The sequence below is a fragment of the Amia ocellicauda genome, chromosome 16 (assembly GCF_036373705.1).
Source record: "Amia ocellicauda isolate fAmiCal2 chromosome 16, fAmiCal2.hap1, whole genome shotgun sequence".
NCBI classification, from domain to species: domain Eukaryota; kingdom Metazoa; phylum Chordata; class Actinopteri; order Amiiformes; family Amiidae; genus Amia; species Amia ocellicauda.
The window spans coordinates 24,817,524-24,836,761 of NC_089865.1; the positions used below are offsets into that span (position 1 = coordinate 24,817,524).

General features: G+C 43.4%; 1 protein-coding gene across 2 annotated transcripts in view; it reads right to left on the bottom strand.

Annotated features, from left to right (window-relative positions):
• Positions 1 to 19,238, bottom strand: part of zdbf2 (zinc finger, DBF-type containing 2) — a 42,511-nt gene that overhangs the window by 11,057 nt on the left and 12,216 nt on the right. For both annotated transcript variants that reach the window (XM_066687749.1, XM_066687750.1), the window contains exons 3-5: positions 17,730 to 17,781; positions 17,034 to 17,136; positions 9,219 to 9,346 (exon numbers count right to left, since the gene is read on the bottom strand). In XM_066687749.1, the coding sequence (XP_066543846.1) occupies positions 9,219 to 9,346; positions 17,034 to 17,136; positions 17,730 to 17,781 (283 nt within the window). The remainder of the gene's footprint in view (positions 1 to 9,218; positions 9,347 to 17,033; positions 17,137 to 17,729; positions 17,782 to 19,238) is intronic.

Sequence of the window (19,238 nt, forward strand, 5' to 3'; positions counted from 1 at the left end):
AACCAGAGAAAGTGCACGCATTGATTTGATATTTTCAAATGAGTCAGAAGGGCATTAGTTAGAGAACCAATGGCAAAATGCAATCAAAATATGGTGTCCAAGTCTAAAACAATGGTCTACAATTTTAGAAAAGCAAACCTTAAAGGTATGAGGCAGTACTTAGAAGAGTTAGACTGGGGCACACTGGATACAGATTCAGTCGAAAATGTATGGTTGTATTTCAAAAATGTACTACTAGAGACTCAGGAGAAATTTGTACCAAAACTTGAAAATTGAAGACCAAAAAACATTGGCCAACATGGTTTAATACAAGTAAGCAAAAGACAGACTAAACAAAATACAAAAGAATAAGTATCTTAGAAAATGAACAAGATGTGGAAAATGTTATAATGAGTATTTTAAAGGTTTTTACAAAAGAAAAAGCAGATAACATGCCACAGGTTAACAATCAGTCCAGTCAAACTCTAAAGACCACGATACACTATGAAATTGTCATGCAATCCAAATGCAACACACGCTCCCCTCACAAATTCCTCGAAATTACATGAATGAAAGCATCTATGCAAATTACTCATCACATTTGGGTTTCACAACTATCCATTTGGAAAAAACAACAAAATCTGATCATGATGTGTCCTATCATTTTCGTTTAAAATTAGCAAGTCCTCTGTACTTCCATGTGATGAAAGAAAAGTTTGTGGCTGCCTCCATTACACCTACAGTACTGTGCAAAAGTTTTAGGCAGGTGTGAAAAATGCTGTAAAGTAAGAATGCTTTCAAAAATAGACGTTAATAGATTATATTTATCAATGAACTAAATACAAAGTGAGAGAATAGAAGAAAAATCTAAATCAAATCCATATATGGTGCGACCACCCTTTGCCTTCAAAAAAGCATTAATTCTTCTAGGTACACTTGCACAAAGTCAGCGATTTTGTAGGCATGTAGTCAGGTGTATGATTAAACAATTATACCAAACAGGTGCTAAAGATAATCAATTCAATATGTATGTTGAAACATAGTCATTAACTGAATCAGAAACAGCTGTGTAGGAGGAATAAAACTGGGTGAGGCCAAATCCAGCTAACAAGGTGAGGTTGCTGAAGACAGTTTACTGTCAAAAGTCATACACCATGGCAAGACTGAGCACAGCAACAAGACACAAGGTAGTTATCTTTCAAGTCGGAAGCCCTGCCCAACGGGGAGGGGTTTCTGCGCACTTCCGTAGGAACCCGATCGAAACGTCACTATCAAAGCTGTCATTGGCCCCTGCACACGTCACTCAGAACAGGTCCCTTCCACTTCCTGTTCCATAAAACGTGACCATCAGCGCAGGTTCATCCTCTTTTGCCACTTCACTGGACTCGAGAACATAAGCTCTCTGTGTCTGTGTTTGTAATAAACATTCATACTGCGTATTTCAGCTGGCTTACTTCACTTCATAGTGTTGTTCACCACCGTTTTTTCACCACACATCGTCTCTGTCTTGTGTATGTTTAGTTATTATTGATAGCTAATCCCGATTCTGTTCTGTCTGTGCACCGGAGTCCGGTTGCACTTTTGGTTTCAGTTTCGTTCACAAGAAGAGCCTTTTAAAAATAATACTCATGTTTATATAGTGCTATATATATTCCGACTGCTTGCTGTGTTGGTTTTATGACCACAGGACTTTTTCCTCCACAGCAGGAGCGCTAGCAGTGGCAGTAAAATCCGAGGCCCGGCTGCCCGGCCTGAGCCTCAATGTGTCGTAAGAGATCTTGCCCGCGTGAGGTGCTCCTCCACCAGCTTGCACCCGCACTATAGCCCAAGACTGTAGGGCTATAGGTCTGTAGGAGACCTCGATCTCTCAGTTCACTGAGAACGAGCTCTGCTTAGCCTCCTTGATGTGTGTGCAGGCCTCGGTTTTAGATACCGCTACAAGTGGTCTTTTAGTGGTCTACAACCCTCGGCCCCCCTCAGACCCTGGACTCCGCGGCACACACGGTGTGGTTAAGCCTACGGGCCTACGCGGCGCTTGTATCCAGCACCTGGTGCTTGCATACACAGCGTTCTGTCTGACAACAGCAAGGCTGTGTTTGGTTGGTGCTACAGTGCCCCCCGTGTACATAAACGTTGCCGGGTGGAGATATACTTACAGTGGCGAGCCCGCTAGGTGCTCAACTTGTCGCGGTGGCGTTTCAGTTGTTATGTGCCCCTGATGCAAACACTGACTGGTGCCCCCGCTGCACGTTTCTCTGTTTACGTGTGTGTGCGCTCGGCGATGAGCTCCACTCACCCCCACCACTGTGCCACTTGCGGCCGATGCACCTTGCCCGCCTGGAGTGGGGAGATCCTATGCCCGGTCTGTCTGGGCACTGGCAGTGGGTGCAATTTGGCAGTAGGGGTTTGGTGGCGCTGAAGTGCCCGCGTTGTGCGCCCCCGCGCAAGCACATGAACGTCAGGGAAGAGCAGCAGAGCGACGCCCACGGGCTCCCTCCCCATCTTCCAAGTCATCGTTAGCCCCCTCCCCGCCACGCCATCGGCGACGGAGGACCGGGTTCACGGACACAGGCAGACATGAGGCCATCCTTGCCCTGAATAGCAGGATGGACCACATCTGCACCCTCCTGTCTGTGCAGGCAGCACAAACAGCAGCCCAGACCCTGACCCCCCACATCTCAAGTCTCCACTGCCGGCCCATGTACCACTGGACTCTGAGGGGAGCCTCTCTGCCCTGTCGATGGACAAGGACAGCAGATAGGTAATCTGGGAGGAGGACCACCCATTACTCAGCCCACACGCGGGCTTGAAGTCAGAGACGGAGCTCATGGAGGGGGAACCAGCCTCATCCCCCCACTCCATTGAGCAACAACACTTCCCCTGTTGTGTGCTGGAAGGTGCTCCGTTGGTGGCGGAGCCCTCACAATTTGACCCTCATAGCACTTTTCCACTGAGAAGGAGCCGGTGCTAGTTTGGAGCCGGTGCCTAATCTGGAACCGTTCCGCGCTTATCCACCGCAAAAGAATTGGCTCCCGGCCAGCACGCTTTTTCTGGCACCCAAAACTTGCTGGTCTGGAACCAAAGAACCCGTGCAGTGAGGAGAGTTTTGATTAAAAATGGGTGAAATCAGCAGCAAACAGTGGTCTGTCGAGGAGAGAGACACTTTAGTAACAATATGGTCTCACCAGGTCAACTAACTAGTTAGGAGTTGGCAAATGGCAACAATGAGAGACGACTGAGCTCACCTTCCGTGAAAGGAAAGACGTGTTACAGCAACATGATGATGGAGAGTTAATGCGATGATATAGATTGGATAGAAATGTTGTTTGTTAATGGTCATTGACTGGTCCTTACGGGCAGTTTCTTCCGCCACTGGCAGAAATGCGGTGTTACGGTGAATCCAGTGCCCCTACGAATCATGTGTCCCTGTTTGGTTTGCGCATGATGAATTTATTCATAAATTATTAATTTTCTTAGCACAGGGCGAATTACACAAAACATACATATTCTACAGTAAGAGAAGATCAAATACACAATAAGATCTGTTACAGTGATGCACTTTGTGCTCACACACCAGCAGTGCTGACAATGTATTATTATTAGTATGTATTTGTTAGCAGACGCCCTTATCCAGGGCAACTTTCAAAACATAAGAGCATTGTTGCGGTGTCTAGCAACAGGGACAATGCAACAGTGATTTGGGACCATCATCCCAGACTTAATCAATAAGCAGAATTTCCCATCAAACCATTAACATCACCTGAGATCGTCCGACAGTTTATTGATCTGCCCACGACTGAGCCGCAAATACCCCCAAAACAACCGCATTCATAATCAATAGGCTAGCCTGTAGTTATTGTTTTTTAAACAAGAACAAAAGTAAAAATACACCACAAAATTAATGAAAATGTATCCACTCATACAAAGTATATTCATAATGAACTGTGTGCGTGGTGACAAATGCATGTTAACTCTTGTATTTTATTCAATACAGTAAAAGTGTCTGAAATAGCGAATCGGTGTAAATCCCTTAATGTATCAATGAAAATAAATACAAATAAATGGCAAAGTTTATCTTAGCATGGAGTTATCTTAGCATGTTCGTATAGTTGTATTTGCGTTTGTGCTTGTCTACATGTGATCGCGTGTTTTTTGTTTTGTTTTTTACAATGTGTGCTGTGTGTAGACGCTGAATGAGTTTAATTTTGATGGTTAAATATGGCTTTAAAGACGTAGTCCGCCTCAGTGCTGATTATTATTGCCGTGTGTTTCTCCACTTCTATTCCATGCTTGGAAATGCCAACATCCAGTGACGTCAGCGTTCAGTTCCCAAACCGGTGGAAAAGCAGGCCGGTTCGCAAAAAGTTCAGCTGGTTCCCAGGCTAGGCACCGGTTCCGGCTCCAGCACCGGCTCCTTGTCGGTGGAAAATCACTATCAGTGTGCGCACTAAGCAAGGTTGGGGAGCAGTCTGCGACGAACGTGGAGTCCGTGACAGATGGACGGAGCCCGCATGGGCCCTCCATATCAACGTCCTGGAGTTACAAGCAGTACTCCTTGGAATGTCTCATTTCCTGCTGGTCCTGCGGGACAGACATGTGCTGGTTTGGACAGACAACACAGCGGTGGTTGCCTCTTCTCTCTGGGAGGCCCCCCGGTCTCTGTGTGGCGCCTCCACCCGTCTGTGATACAGCAACTGTGGAGCCGGTTCGGCAGAGCGGACATTGATCTCTTTGCCTCGGCAGAGTCCACACACTGCTCACTATGGTTCTCCATCCGGGACCGCTCAGGAACCCTAGGGATCAACGCCCTAGCACACATATGGCCAAGCTGTCTCCTTTACGCATTCCCACCGTTCCCCCCTCTTCCAGTGGTCCTGGAGAAGGTCAAGAGAGAACGAGTGACAGTTCTGCTGATAGTCCCACAGTGGCCTCGCAGATTCTGGTTTGCAGATCTGATCGCCCAACTCCACGGAGAGCCTTGGCAGCTCCCAATGAGAGCGGACTTGTTGTCCCAGGTGCAGGGCACGCTTTGGCACCCCAATCCGGGCCTCCTCCAGCTCTGGGCCTGGCCCCTGAGTGGGAGTGACTGATTGCCTGGGATCTGTCAGACGCGGTAGTAGCCACTATTCAGTCAGCAAGAACTCCCTCTACGAGGTTGCAGTATACCTACCTCTGGCGGACATTTAGCACCTGGTGCCAAGACGGCGGTCAAGACCTAATTCATTGCCCCATCGGGGTCATATTGCAATTTCTACAGGAGCTGTTGGACCAGGGCAAGTCCCTGTCCATGCTCAAAGTGTATCTGGCGGCCATCTCTGCATGTCATGTCCAGATTGATGGTGAGCCCCCTGGGTCTCATTTCTAAAGGGAGCTCGACGGGTGCGGCCTCCTCGCACCCCTTCACTACCCGCATGGCGCCTTGATGTAGTGCTGAACGCACTTTCCCAAGCCCCATTTGAGCCACTGAACTCAGCTGAGCTGAAGCCGGTGTCACTTAAGACTGCATTAAGACGCTGGCAATCACCTCTGCAAAATGCATGAGTGAGATACACGCCCTGTCCGTACACCCATTGTGTGTCCGTTTTGCGGGAGATGGCTCCAGGGTCGTGCTATGGCCTAACCCTACGTTCCTCCCGAAAGTGCGGTCTCCATTCCATGTAAACAGACCTATTGAGTTGATGGCAATTTTAACCTCCTCCCTTCGCTTCAGAGCAAGAGTCGGCTTCACCTGCTCTGCCCTGTGCGGACCCTCAGGTGCTATTTGGAATGCACTAAGGACTTTTAGTGCTCAGACCAACTGTTTGTGTCTTATGGAGTGCCGACACATGGCCAGGCACTTTCAAAGCAGCGCCTCTCGCATTGGATTGTGGACACCATTATCATGGCCTACGAGTCCACTGGGACCCCGGTGCCAGAACACCTGGTGGCCCACTCGACTCCAGGCGTTTGCCACAGCCAGGGCCCTTCTTCAAGGCACCCCCTTGGCAGACATTTGTGCAGCTGCAGCTTGGACCTCACCACTTACATTTGCCTGGTTCTACAGGTTGGACGTGACAGGACCGGTCCCTTCCATTGGGAACCTGGTGTTGGCTGCAGTCGAGCCCCACTAGCCTACGGGCTTTGGCTCCTGATTTCCTCTCCCAGTCTCTCCCTGTTAAGTGCATTCTGATGGAGCTATTTGAACCATGTCTTCCCTTCCACCGGACTGTGCCTTCCAGTCGAGCACCCATGCAAGCTGCTCCTGGACTTGCTGTCGATGTGTTCCCAGGGTCTGTCATGCTGCCTACAGGTACGTTACCCTACAAGTCCGCCCTGTATATAGTTAGTTCATTATGCATTGTGTTGCAGTGGTGCATGCGTCTGGCCTGTACCCCGCTCTGTATATATACACTGATCAACAATAACATTATGACCATTGACAGGTGAAGTGAATAACACTGGTAATCTCGTTATCATGGCACCTGTCAGTGGGTGGGATATATTAGGCAGCAAGTGAACATTTTGTCCTCAAAGTTGATGTGTTAGAAGCAGGAAAAATGGGCAAGCGTAAGGATCTGAGCGACTTTGACAATGGGCCAAATTGTGATGACAAGACAACTGGGTCAGAGCATCTCCAAAACTGCAGCTCTTGTGGGGTGTTCCCAGTCTGCAGTGGTCAGTACCTATCAAAAGTGGTCCATGGAAGGAAAAGTGGTGAACCAGTTACAGGGTCATGGGGGGCCAAGGCTCACTGATGCACATGGGGAGCGAAGGCTGGCCCGTGTGGTCTGATCCAACAGACGAGCTACTGTAGCTCAAATTGCTGAAAAAGTTAATGCTGGTTCTGATAGAAAGCTGTCAGAACACACAGTGCACACAGTTTGTTGTGTATGGGGCTGCGTAGCCACAGACCAGTCAGGGTGCCCATGCTGACCCGTCCACTGCCGAAAGCGCCTACACGTGAGCATCAGAACTGGACCATGGAGCAATGAAAGAAGGTGGCCTGGTCTGATGAATCACGAGTTCAAGGTGTTCCAAATTCCCCAGATCTCAATCCAATCGAGCATCTGTGGGATGTGCTGGACAAACAAGTCCGATCCATGGCGTGGCCTCGCTCCTAGCTGGGCTAGTGGAGCAAGCGGACAATGCTCCCATGTTATGCGAAGAGTGCATGAACGGTTTCCTGCACACCGCAATGTTATGGTTTGATTGTCCTGCATTAGCTGCGCTAATAAGTGACAACTGCTCCCATGTTACATGGTGGTGCATGATCTGCACCCCGCAATGTGTTTAGCTGTTATGACAGCACAGTGGAGCTGGATGCTCTGTACCGTTCAGTGAACGTGATTTTTCCTGTGCTGCGTGGAGGCAGCATGAATATTCCTGCTACCATGCTGTTTATACTGTTATGTCCAGCTGTGGCTACTCAGTGACTAGCCAGCTGTGTGTTATTCAGTGGTCTGTGGCCCTGCTCATGCAGGATCAGGGGTTCACTGCTACATTAATGCACGTAAGGCACATAAGTTGCTTTGATTGCCCGTGCCATATATTGTGCAAGTAGATATATGGCCTCGCTCCTAGATGCACTAGTAAAGCAGCCGGCCTTGGTATTGTAAGCGGAGGGCATAAGAGTTGACCTCTGTAGCCCCGCTTTGTATATGCTGATTGCAGACAGTCCCCAGTGTAGCATGACTGCAGTCCTCGCTCCTGGACAGCCCAGTTTGGCCCCAAGGGGCCTCTGTGGCTCCTGTCTGGAGTTGTGCTGCTAAGGCCCCCTAGCGGCTCCTGTATCAGCTCGCTGCCTCCTCCCTTGCGACGGTTTTCTTATACAGTAACCCCTCCCCCTTGGGCAGTGCTTCCGAGTTGAAAGATAACAATAGGTTTGCGAATGTTATCTGAAAAAGGAAGCACTGCCCAAGGGTTGCATGATCGCGCGGGAGTCCTAGCTCCCACAAAATAAAAATAAAAAAGGGCGAACCTGCGCCAACATCAGGTTTTATAGAACAGGAAGTGGAAGGGACCTGTTCTGAGTGACGTGCACAGGGGCCAATGGCAGCTTTGTAAGAGTTTCGATCGGGTTCCTATTGATATGTGCAGAAACCCCTTGGATTGGACTTGTTTGTCCAGCACATCCCACAAAGTCAACACCCTGAACTCGTGATTCATCAACCCAGGCCACCTTCTTCCATTGCTCCGTGGTCCAGTTCTGATGCTCACGTGCTCAGATCCTTACGCTTGCCCATTTTTCCTGCTTCTAACACATGTTCACTTGCTGCCTAATATATCCCACCCACTGACAGGTGCCATGATAACGAGATTATCAGTGTTACTCTCTTCACCTGTCAGTGGTCATAATGTTATGGCTGATCGGTGTATGTGAGTTTAGGCAGTGAGAAAGGCAAGTAATCAAATGGCACTTCAATATATGTAAATCATATCCCATGCAAATGTAATCCAACATCGCCCTTTGTATCTTTACGTGTGTTGAATAGAACAATATTATATTATATTCTATTGTCGAAACAAATCTTGTCGTTTTGTAGTTTTTCTGCTATCCAGGAAATTCTGAAAAACTGAAGGAGCATACAAGCTTGGTTTTATCATTGGCACGTGGTACGTTTAAAAATCTACAGTTTCAAAAGTTGCTTATATAATAGAATTGATATAGGACGAGATATGCATCTTACTTATACACTATAACAACACAAAGATGCATAAAATTATGATTTTGGAAATGGTGAGATTTACCCTTTAAAAAAACAAAGGCATAAACAAAAAGTTATAATAGCATAAAATCTATGTTCATTATGAAATCTCCCAAAAAAAGCCACTTGTATAACTTCCTGACAAGGGTGTGAAGCCATTTTTTTCAATTAGGCTTGCAAGTCACACCAGAAGAGTGAGAAAACCAGAGAGCATGACCAATTCTGTTAATGCTGTCAACTAATTCTGTCAACAAATATGCAATACAAATGAATATAAAAAATTTTCTACAAAGCGAATACAGATCTGGATCTATCCAAAGGAGTTGCTGTTCCAGTTTCAGTCAGGTATTCTCAAAATTCCTGGGACAAGGCACCCCAGATTGGAAACGGACAACTATTTTTAAGCGCCTGTTTCTTGCTTTTACATTCATGTAAACCTTTAAAGTCACCTTGGCTAAATTAATAAATAATAAAAATAAACAGTTAACAGTTGTGATTGTGAAGGATGTCAATCAAGGCAGTGATATAGGCTCACCTGCTAAATAGACAGCTTACCTTGTGTCGTTGTATCTGTAAGGATGATGTTGTATGACATCCTGCAGGAAGCGCTCCATGAGGCTCCCACACGCCACATTGTTCCTGGAGCTGCTGACAAACTCTCTGTGTCTGGAGCTGAGAATATGCTGCAATCCACAAATACAGACATCTTTAAGGCTTTTTCAGATGGAAACGATTGTCCCTTATCTAGTGGGTGAATTATCATAACTTTTTCAGGCTTTGGCACTAAAATTATAGGAGTGATCTTTCTCAAACAAATGCGTCAGAAAAACAAACAGCTGCCATAACTGACTATTTTATAAATAAAATAGTCCACAAGATGGTTGTGTCAGAATCCTGAACAGCAATGGATTATCAAATTAAATTAACATATTTGATAGTGGAGGAATTAGCTATTAGCAATTTGGTGGGTGGAAAACCTTGACCAGTCACTCAAGACTTTGCATCAGTGGGAGGGGTCTTCCATAACTTATTGACCAGTTGTATGAAACATTAAGTTAAACTAACTGTTATTCATCTTTTGAGGGTCAAACATCTACGCAGAGGATAAAATATATGTAAATACTTAGATGTCATCCACACTGTGTCTTTATACTGTCAATAATTACAAATTGTATTCTAGAAAGGAATTTTGAAGGATTTTTAAACATGCAAATCCATATGCATCAAGAACTACATAATTAAGTAGGTATTCATCAATAATGAGCAATATCAATATACCATCTTGTAGTAATGGGGTAAAATAATACAAAAAAACTAGTAGGTATGTACAACATTAATATTTTAAAACATAGCCATTAATTAAATATTCCTCATGTTTAAGAATGTTTCACAAAGAAGCTTAAGTTGGTTACCTTAGTTATGAAACATTAAATACTTATATATGGTTTATTATTTAATATTTCCATTATATAGACTGCCACAGTGATGGGAAAACTGTACACTCCTTTTGATAAAACTAGCATTTATTTGTTAATATCAGCAGCCCTCGCAACAGCTTTTAAGTACTGTGTAGAGAAGAGACACTGAACAAACCAAGAGTTATGTATTCATGCACTATCTGTACCTCTATGTGTCACGGTCTCCCCTGTTTCTACCTTAGTTCATCACCAGAGGTCTCCCTCTCCCGAATAGTAGTTTAGTGCTTCTCCTTTCCTTTATCCAGTCAAACCAGTCTTTCCACATTCTTCCCTACCAGGTGCACCTGTTCTGTCCTCCTCTCCTATCATTGGTCAATCCTTCATTCACCTCGTTCAATCCCTCTCTCCTTCACAGTACTTAAACCCCTCTGTTTCCTAGATTCATCGTGAAGTCTTGCATTCTCTCCTGGATCATTTTTAAGTCTTGTTTCTTGAGTGCCTTCCTGTGCACCGACTACAAGATACTGGCCAAAGCACTGACGCTCCGGCTGCAGCGGCCACTCCCTCAAGTCGTGGGTCCCGACCAGGTCTGTGGTACCCGGGGGAGATCGGCGGCCGACAACGCCATGCTGCTCAGGGATGTCGTGGCCTACTCGAACGAGAGAGGCCTTCCCCTGGTCCTAATCAGTTTGGACCAGGAGAAAGCCTTCAACAGAGTGGGCCACGAATACCTGCAGCTCGTCATGGAGAGGATGGGTCTCGCTCTTGGCCTGAGGAAATGGGTTAAGATCATTTACAGCGGTCTAAGCAGCAGGGTCCTTGTGAACCGCCACCTGACCGAACCATTTCCGGTCAGGTCGGGGGTCCGGCAGGATTGTCCCCTGTCGGCCCTGCTGTACGTCCTCTGTCTGGAGCCGTTCATGCAGGCGATCCGCCGGGACGTCCGGGTGACAGGTTTCCATCTCCCGGGTTCCGGCGGAGAGCAACTGAAGGCCCTGGCCTACATGGACGACGTGGCCGTGGTTTGCACGGACGCTCCGTCCGTGGCCAGGGTCGAGGAACTGCTGGACGGCTTCTGCAGGGCGACGGGGGCCACTGTCAACAAGGCCAAGAGTGAGGTCTACCTCTCCAGGGCATGGCCTGTCGGCCGGGGCCCGCCGACCGTGTTCCCTGTGAAGCCGTTTATCAAGGTTCTGGGGATCACGATCGGCGGGACCAACACGGGCACCCGGAGCTGGGAGGAGGCCATATCTAAGGTCCAAAAGAAGATCCACGGCTGGAGCACAAGGACCTTGACGATGGCTGGTAAGGTGCTGGTCGTAAAGGCCATCCTCTGCCCGATACTCCTCTACGTAGGAATGATCTTCCCCCCAGACAAGGTCATCGCAAAACTAGTGACCCGAATTATATTTCGGTTTGTCTGGGGGAGCAAAATGGAGAGGCTGAAAAGAGTGCAGATGGTGAAGGGTACCCTGGATGGAGGCAGGGGGGTCCCGGACGTTGTGCGGCTGATAAAGGCGCAGGGGCTGGCCTATGTGGTCAAGAACATCCAGGCTGAACCGCTGAACCGCTTTTATTTTGCCAGCAGCCTGAGACCATTCGGCCTCTGCGCCATGGATAACACCAGGCCGCACTCATGGGATCCCCCGCCGTTCTACAGGGCGCTCCGAGCCTTTGCGCTCGAAGTAGGCCTCCATAAAGTCGTGCTGGCCTCCTGGGATTATAAGACCATCTGTAGCCAGATGAGATCTACCCAGGAGACCAGCCGGATAGATTTCCCTCCCGAAACCTGCCGGTTTATCTGGGCTAACGCTACGCACGTTTGCCTCACGAATACGCAGAAAGATGTCTCCTGGATGGCTGTGAGTCGGTGTCTCCCCACCCGAGTGTTCATGCACAGAAGGGGCATAGCTCCTTATGACACCTGCCCCTATAAGGGTTGCCTGGGGAAGGAGACGGAGGCTCACATCTTTAGAGAGTGCCCCTCCGCGTACAGGGTCTGGCTCCTGTTTTCTCTGTTCCTCCACAGGTTTGCCGTTCCTGCGCGGGCGACCGCCCAGCAGATCTTATACGGTCCTGCCAGGGGATTAACATCTTCCACCCTGAGGTGCTGGTGGCGTGTCGTCTGCGCAGTGAAGCAGGCCCTGTGGGAGGGACGGAATATCTGTCTATTCAATAAGCAGGAGCTGGACCCGATTGTCATCGCGCGGAGGGGCATGGTGCTCATGAGGGACTACGTCAATCTGGAGGTCCATCAGAGGGGCAAGGAGGAAGCCTATAAGAACTGGCATATACAAGATCTGGGGGAGCTCAGGATCCCATGATGGGACCCACCTCCGGGGACGGTCAGTTCCCCCTGCTGGAGCCCGAGTCCAAGATCTTTTAACCATTTTATGAATGATTGCTTTTAAAATGATTTTTAAGAATGAATTTTTAACTGTTTTTAAAGATTTAGTTGTTTTTAAAACACAAATTGTTTAGGGTTTTTTTGGTTTAGTTTTGTTCTATTCTTTTGTCAAATACATTGTCCGTTTTGGATTTAATTTTAAATGCACTGGACCTTTTTGTTTGTTTTTTATTTTTACCTTTTTAATTGTCCAGTGCATTTTCAGTTATTATCAATGTATCTGACTTTTATGTTGGTTAGCAGTTTTGCTTTAATCACGTTTGTTTTGTTGTTTTGTGCACTTGTTTATTTAAAGTTAAGTTTTTTTCATTTTTTGTTAAATCACAAATTTTAAAAATTAAGTGATTTTAAGAATTGATTTTAAAAAAGTTTTTAATCATAAGTATTAAAAAAATTGAATTGTTTTTATTTGTTAAATGTAAAATACTCCAAACAATAAAACAGTATTCCTGTGTATTTTTGACCTCTTGCTTCCTTCTCTCGTTTACCCCTTTTGGATCTCCCTACTAGCCTGTTCGCTTGATCATTTAACCTGGACTGTCCCCTGTTTATGCTCTCTCGTTTTGCCCTTATTGGATTATCTGCTTCAACTCTAAAAGCCTGCACTTGGATCCTTTCCTTTGGTCCTAGAGGACGTCACACTATGTAAGCTGAAAAATATAATTATGATGAAGTTTAGGTAAATGAGCCTTTGGGAGGAGGTGGTGTTGTTTAGTTCTGTGTCAAGTCCAACTTCCCTAAAGATCCTGGTTTTGGAACATTGAAAGAGCTAACATCATCCTTCCTTACATTAAGTGTTCACAGGCTGTCTTTGTGTTACACACTCTTTACTTCAGAATGTTGTTGTGGTTTTCTTTTCACAATTTCTCAGTTTGACACATGAAATGACCAAGTCCTAGGCTATATGGTAATTAGTCACAATGTCATTAACTAGCAGCTTATGTTATATATTTTATCCTTTCATATATAACATAATTTGCAGAGAATGTCATTATTAGGGATTTAAATTTTACACACCTACCAAGTTGACCTGTATTATAACTACAACATTTCACTTTAACGGTTATTTTTTTAAATAAAGAGGAGGGATTCAGAATAGTATTAATAATTGTTAATATGAAAGATCAATGCTTTTCTTTAATACAAATATAATTGTTCTTTAGTTAATGTAAAATGTTCTTAAATGTGGGCTACATAATTAATGCTGGAATTCTGCACACTAATATCAACCTAGTTCCAGCCTGCTAAATCAGGAACATAAGAATGTTTTTAAATGTTCCCAAATTGTCGGTTTCAACCACATTGCTGGTGAGTTTGTTTCAGATTATAACTAGTCTCTGCTTGAAGTGTCTCCTGTTTTCTGTCTGGAATGCCTTAAAGTCCACTTTCCATTTGTGTCCCCGGATCCGTGTGTCCCTGCTGATCTGGAAAAGTCCCCATGTTGTCTTCTCTGTTCCAGGGTGAAAGGGCTCAGTTCCCTCAGTCTCTCCAAGTAGGACATTCCCTTCAAACCTGTAATAAGTCTGGTTGCTCTCCTCTGAACTGTCCCAGAGCAGTGATTTCTTTCTTGAAGTGTGGTGCCCAGAGCTGTACAGTATTCCAGATGAGGTCTAACTAGCGCATTGTACAGTCTGAACATTACTGCCCTTGTTCTAAATTGTACACTTATGACAATACACCCTAGCATTTTGTTTGCCTTTTGTATTGCTTGTCCACATTGTTTGGATGGGGAAAGTAAAGAGTCCATATTAACTCCTAGGTCTCTCATGCGTTACTCGCACTTGTACACATTAAATTAAATTTGCCAGGTGTCAGCCCACAATTGAATATTATCCAAGTCTCTTTGAATAACTTGTGCTGCCGAGATTGTATCTGCTGAGCCTCCTATTTTAGTATCATCTGCAAATAAATAATTTCCCTAATGTTTAAGTACTGTTGGAAGTATACCATCTGGTTTGTTTGTTTTTAATTCTGCTAGTCCCTTTAGTACCTCCTCCTCATTTATCCTGAGTTTGACTGGACTGATTGTTAACCTGTGGCATGTTATCTGTTTTTTCTTTTGTAAAAACCCATGAAATACTCATTTAGAACATTTGCCACATCTTGTTCGTTTTCAAAGATAATTTGCATTAGTTTTAGCCCCAAGAGCTATTTTAAAAAAAAATTCCTTCTTTTCTTTCCTGATCCCTCTAACATCTTTTTTGGAGTTCTTTATATTCTTTGTATATTGTTTCATCTCTATTTTTTTTGTATGCGCTGTACAACATTTTCTCTTTCTCTGGATATTTTGTTGCACACTTCTATTAAACCATTTTTGGCCAATGACATAGGTCCTCAATTTGCTAAGTTTTGGTACAAATTTATCCTGGGCCTCTAGTAGTATATTCTTAATATATAACCATCCATTTTCAACTGAATCTGTATCCAGTGTGCTCCAACCTAACTCTTCTAAGTGCCGCCTCATACCTTCAAGGGTTGCTTTTCTAAAATGGTTGGCCATTGTTTTAGACTTGGTCCTTGCTTTTTGAAAGTATGCCTCAAATCTAACCATATTGTGATCACAGTTTGCCATTGGTTCTCTTACTAGTGTCCCTCTGACTCGATCTTGGGTCATTTGAAAAGATAAAATCAATACATGCACACTCTCTGGTTGGTTCCCTGACAAATTGAGTTAGAAAGTAGTCATTTACCATCTCAACCATTTATATTTATGCTTCTGTCAACTGGGCTATCCCAGTCTAAGTTTGGGAAACTGAAATTCCCACCATCATTTTCTGTAAGCCAGGTTTCTATCACTCCTACAACATCATAGTCACATGGCAGCACTGTGGCTTCAAGGTCTAACATCTTGTTCCTTATACTCCAGAAATTGAGATACAAACATTTCAGACACTTACTAGCAGTTTTCCTTTGTTTTGTTTTCCCCCATTTGTAGAACATCTACCATTGTCAGAGCTCCCGCCCCCCTGGTCCCTAGTTTAAAAATCCTACCTAAAAAAATTATAAAAATAAATCTACCTTTTGGTGTGCACACCACCTAAACCATCCCTACCGGGCTGATTGACCAATTCTTCCAAATCACTAATATACCACAGATCAGCAAGCTGAGCCTCAAGATCATAGACTCTGATCTCTAGGACCTCAACATGCTGTCAACGTTCACAGATTAAATCTTCCTCGATGAGGCAATCATTCTGCAAATCCGACACTGTATTGGCTACATGTTTCTAAAGTTAGCAAGTTGTTGGTGCCCTAAAATTCTCCAATTCAATTGCTTGACTTTTTGTTAGAGAAACAGCACAGCTGTCTTTACAGCCACTTAAGTACGTTTTAGCTAACTGCCACCAATTGACACCTAACTGGCTACACCCAGCACACTGTTACCACCAGAATTCCCCAAATTCCTAGACCTTTCCTTCAATCTATTTACCATAACCAACACAGCAGCTGTACGGAATTAACTTCAATTAAGGCAAAACAAAAACAAGATTAGGAATGTGAAGACTGTCTGAAAGTACAAACACAAGATAGCTCTCTCTCAATTGTCCTGTGTCTGTCTTTGGCAACTTGTAACTACTTAATAATAGCAAGAACAATACAATTGTTGCCATAAATTACTGCTATCCATTGTAATAAAATAGTGTCCATTTAATGCAAATGTGTAACCAGTTTTCACTGTTGTAGTCTATTTCTATAAACAGTGGAGCTGCAGTGAGGGATCACATACTAAAGCCGCATGTCACATGACATTTATTAATTTATAGGCAAGCGATTATTTTGAACATGTATCTTGTCTGATAATCTTCAAAAGCCACATATTCTGTTGTCTTACTCTTGAGTGTATTTATAATTAAAATGTGTAATCATCCAGAATTTTGTTTGACATTAATGAAATCTTGAAAAAGGTACAGAAACAGCTCCTAAGGGAAATAGTACAAAATGCTGTGACACTACAATTGTCATATTTATGTTGACAGCAGTTTTCTATATCACAGTCACAGTTCCATCCAGCTTCTTTTTTTTTTTGGTTCATTCATTGCAAATCAGTTTTCCTCCTGCCTCCAGGATCATTACGCCCATATTATGAATTGCCTCAGTTTACGTGACACTTTTCTAGTATTGAGATGCTTGTTTATAGTGCTGCCACCTACTGTGGAAGACAGATACATTCGTACACAAGTGGTTTTCTTCCGGTTGGCTGGTTTCCGGTTGGCTGGCCTGTACCAGGCTGCAGCCAGGTTGAAAACAGCACACATAAATCCAGAAGAAGTAATTAGCCACCTCTTACCAGGAGCAAAAAAAACCACTTTCAGTGGATTCAAAACATATCAGCATCCCCCATATCGCTGCCAGGGCACTGCAACCGAACAGTTTTGCAACTCAAGAAACATATCCCATCTTATTTTCCTGTGAGAGGAAGATGGAGTAACTTCACTTTTGATGCTGGTGTGAGAGCTGTTTTAATGATTAGTGGGCAGTATACAAAAAAAATAAAAATAAACAGAAGAACAACACTAAAGAATCACTATTGGCAGTGTGTTGTACCTGTTCAACACTGTTGTAGAGAACCTGACAGCAGCTGCAGAATCCTTGTCTGGTCTGCTGTGTTGATGGTCCAGGGACTGGCTGCTCCACAATTACACTGTTTCTGATAGAACAGAAAAACAACAAACACTTAACCCTAAAACATTTCTTGTTTTGGGTGATTTTTTTTTTTTTTACAATAATATTTTCTAGGCACAATAGGGTATTTGTATTGACATTATGCACTTGCAGCCCAGAGAACATGCTCTTTTGCTAGAGTGATACTGGATATGAAAACTTTTTTGTAAGCTAAGTCTTGATCATCTGAACTTTGATTTGGGGGGTTATTTATGTATCCATTTAAGAAATCAGTGGTTGCCTTTTTTCTGCCTTAATAATTTAATTATGAAATGTAGGCAAACAATGTCAGTTATTTTTTAAACACACCATCCAGAAGTTAAAGAATACCATATATAAATAGTAATTAAAAATAACGTATATCAACATTTATTTATTTTTTGACACAAAAACTATGCGCAAACAACAACAGATTTCACTACAGCATTTTGATTTTATTTACATAGCTGTTACTTTGGTTAACAAAGTTGTGAAAATGCAGTGTGTCTACTGCCCTTGGGAAATCATGCTTTTTGTAATTGGAAGTGTGAAGATAAAGCATTATTTCTGAGATATGGGAATGATTCATACTGTACTCACCCACTGATCCTATCGGCTTTTGTTAATACTTCAGTGTGCGTTCGATCTATTTCTAACAACAGAGCAAAGTCAGTTAAACATTCTTATACAAAAAAAAAGGAAAAATAATATCAATTCTGGCAGCCATTAATTAATAGATGATAAAATAGATCATTATAAATGGAAAAGTGGAGGCAAGAGGTGGCCAAAGTAATTGCCAATAGATAAATACTGAAGACTAAAAGCAGAGGGCAAGGTAGTCAAAGCTAGAAGAGGCTTCTACATGTAAGATTTTCAGTAACATAGCTGTAATTCTTTATTTACTTTTCCACTGCAATGGTTCCTTCCCACTTTCACTAGTGTGATGCCAAGTCCAGAACACAGAATAAAAGGTTTGTCTCATTATGGAACATTCACATTATGCCTCCCAGCCTTAAGCAGTTACCTACTATAAGTAGGGCTGTGCTGGTGGTGTCATGCCCTCACCATGGGTTAAAGTAATTGAACGTCAAAGTACAATTCTTGTAACACTTAAAACAGCAATATTGAAACGGATTAGTTTACATAATGTTCTTATAATACATAATTTAAGTCTACATTTTTTTTCAAATGCTCCTTTTAAAGTCAGTCAGCAGTTTATAACAATTAAAAAAACAATTAGCAATATCATGCACATCGTTCTTTTAAATCTTTGTTTTAGTTTGTTTGTGTTGTGTATGTCAATATTACCTATTTTGTATTTGTGTAGCTCTACAGTTTGATTGAACAATAAAACAGAAGAGTCCTCCTACTTCTTATGAATTTCAGAACGCTACCCACCCAGCCGTGGCAGTAATACAGAGTACCAAGGTAAATTCTTCCATGGTATATCACTAAAATTCTGTCACCAGCACAGCCCTAACTATAAATAGTTGTTGTTTTTTGGGTTTAACTATTTAACACGAGTCTTATTTTCAGGTTAAGACAAAAATACCTGTTATACTAATTAGCTGTAAACTGAATTAGGATAGCATTTAAAACTGAGGCTTCTATTTATAGTTTTTGTTTCCAACTGTTATGGTAATATACAGTGGCTCTCAAAAATATTCACCCCCCTTGGACTTTTCCACATTTCATTGTGTTACAACATTATTATTATTATTATTATTATTATTATATTATTATTATATTATTATTATTTTTTTTATTAGCAGATGCCCTTGTCCAGGATGACTTACAAACATGACATCAGAATGGATTTAAATCAGGAGTTTATGCCACTGATCAACAGTCAAAGTGAAAAATACAATATGAAAATTGTTCTAAATTATGTCAATACAAAAGAGAAAATAATTGAATGCATAAGTAAATCACTCCCTTCACTCAATATTTGGTAGAGGCACCTTTGGCAGCAATTAAAGCCATGAGTCTACCAGCTTTGCACATCTGGACACAGCAATTTTTGCCCATTCTTCTTTGCAAAATTGCTCAAGCTCCATCAAGTTGTATGGGGAACTTTGGTGAAAAGCAATATTCACCTATTTCCACATA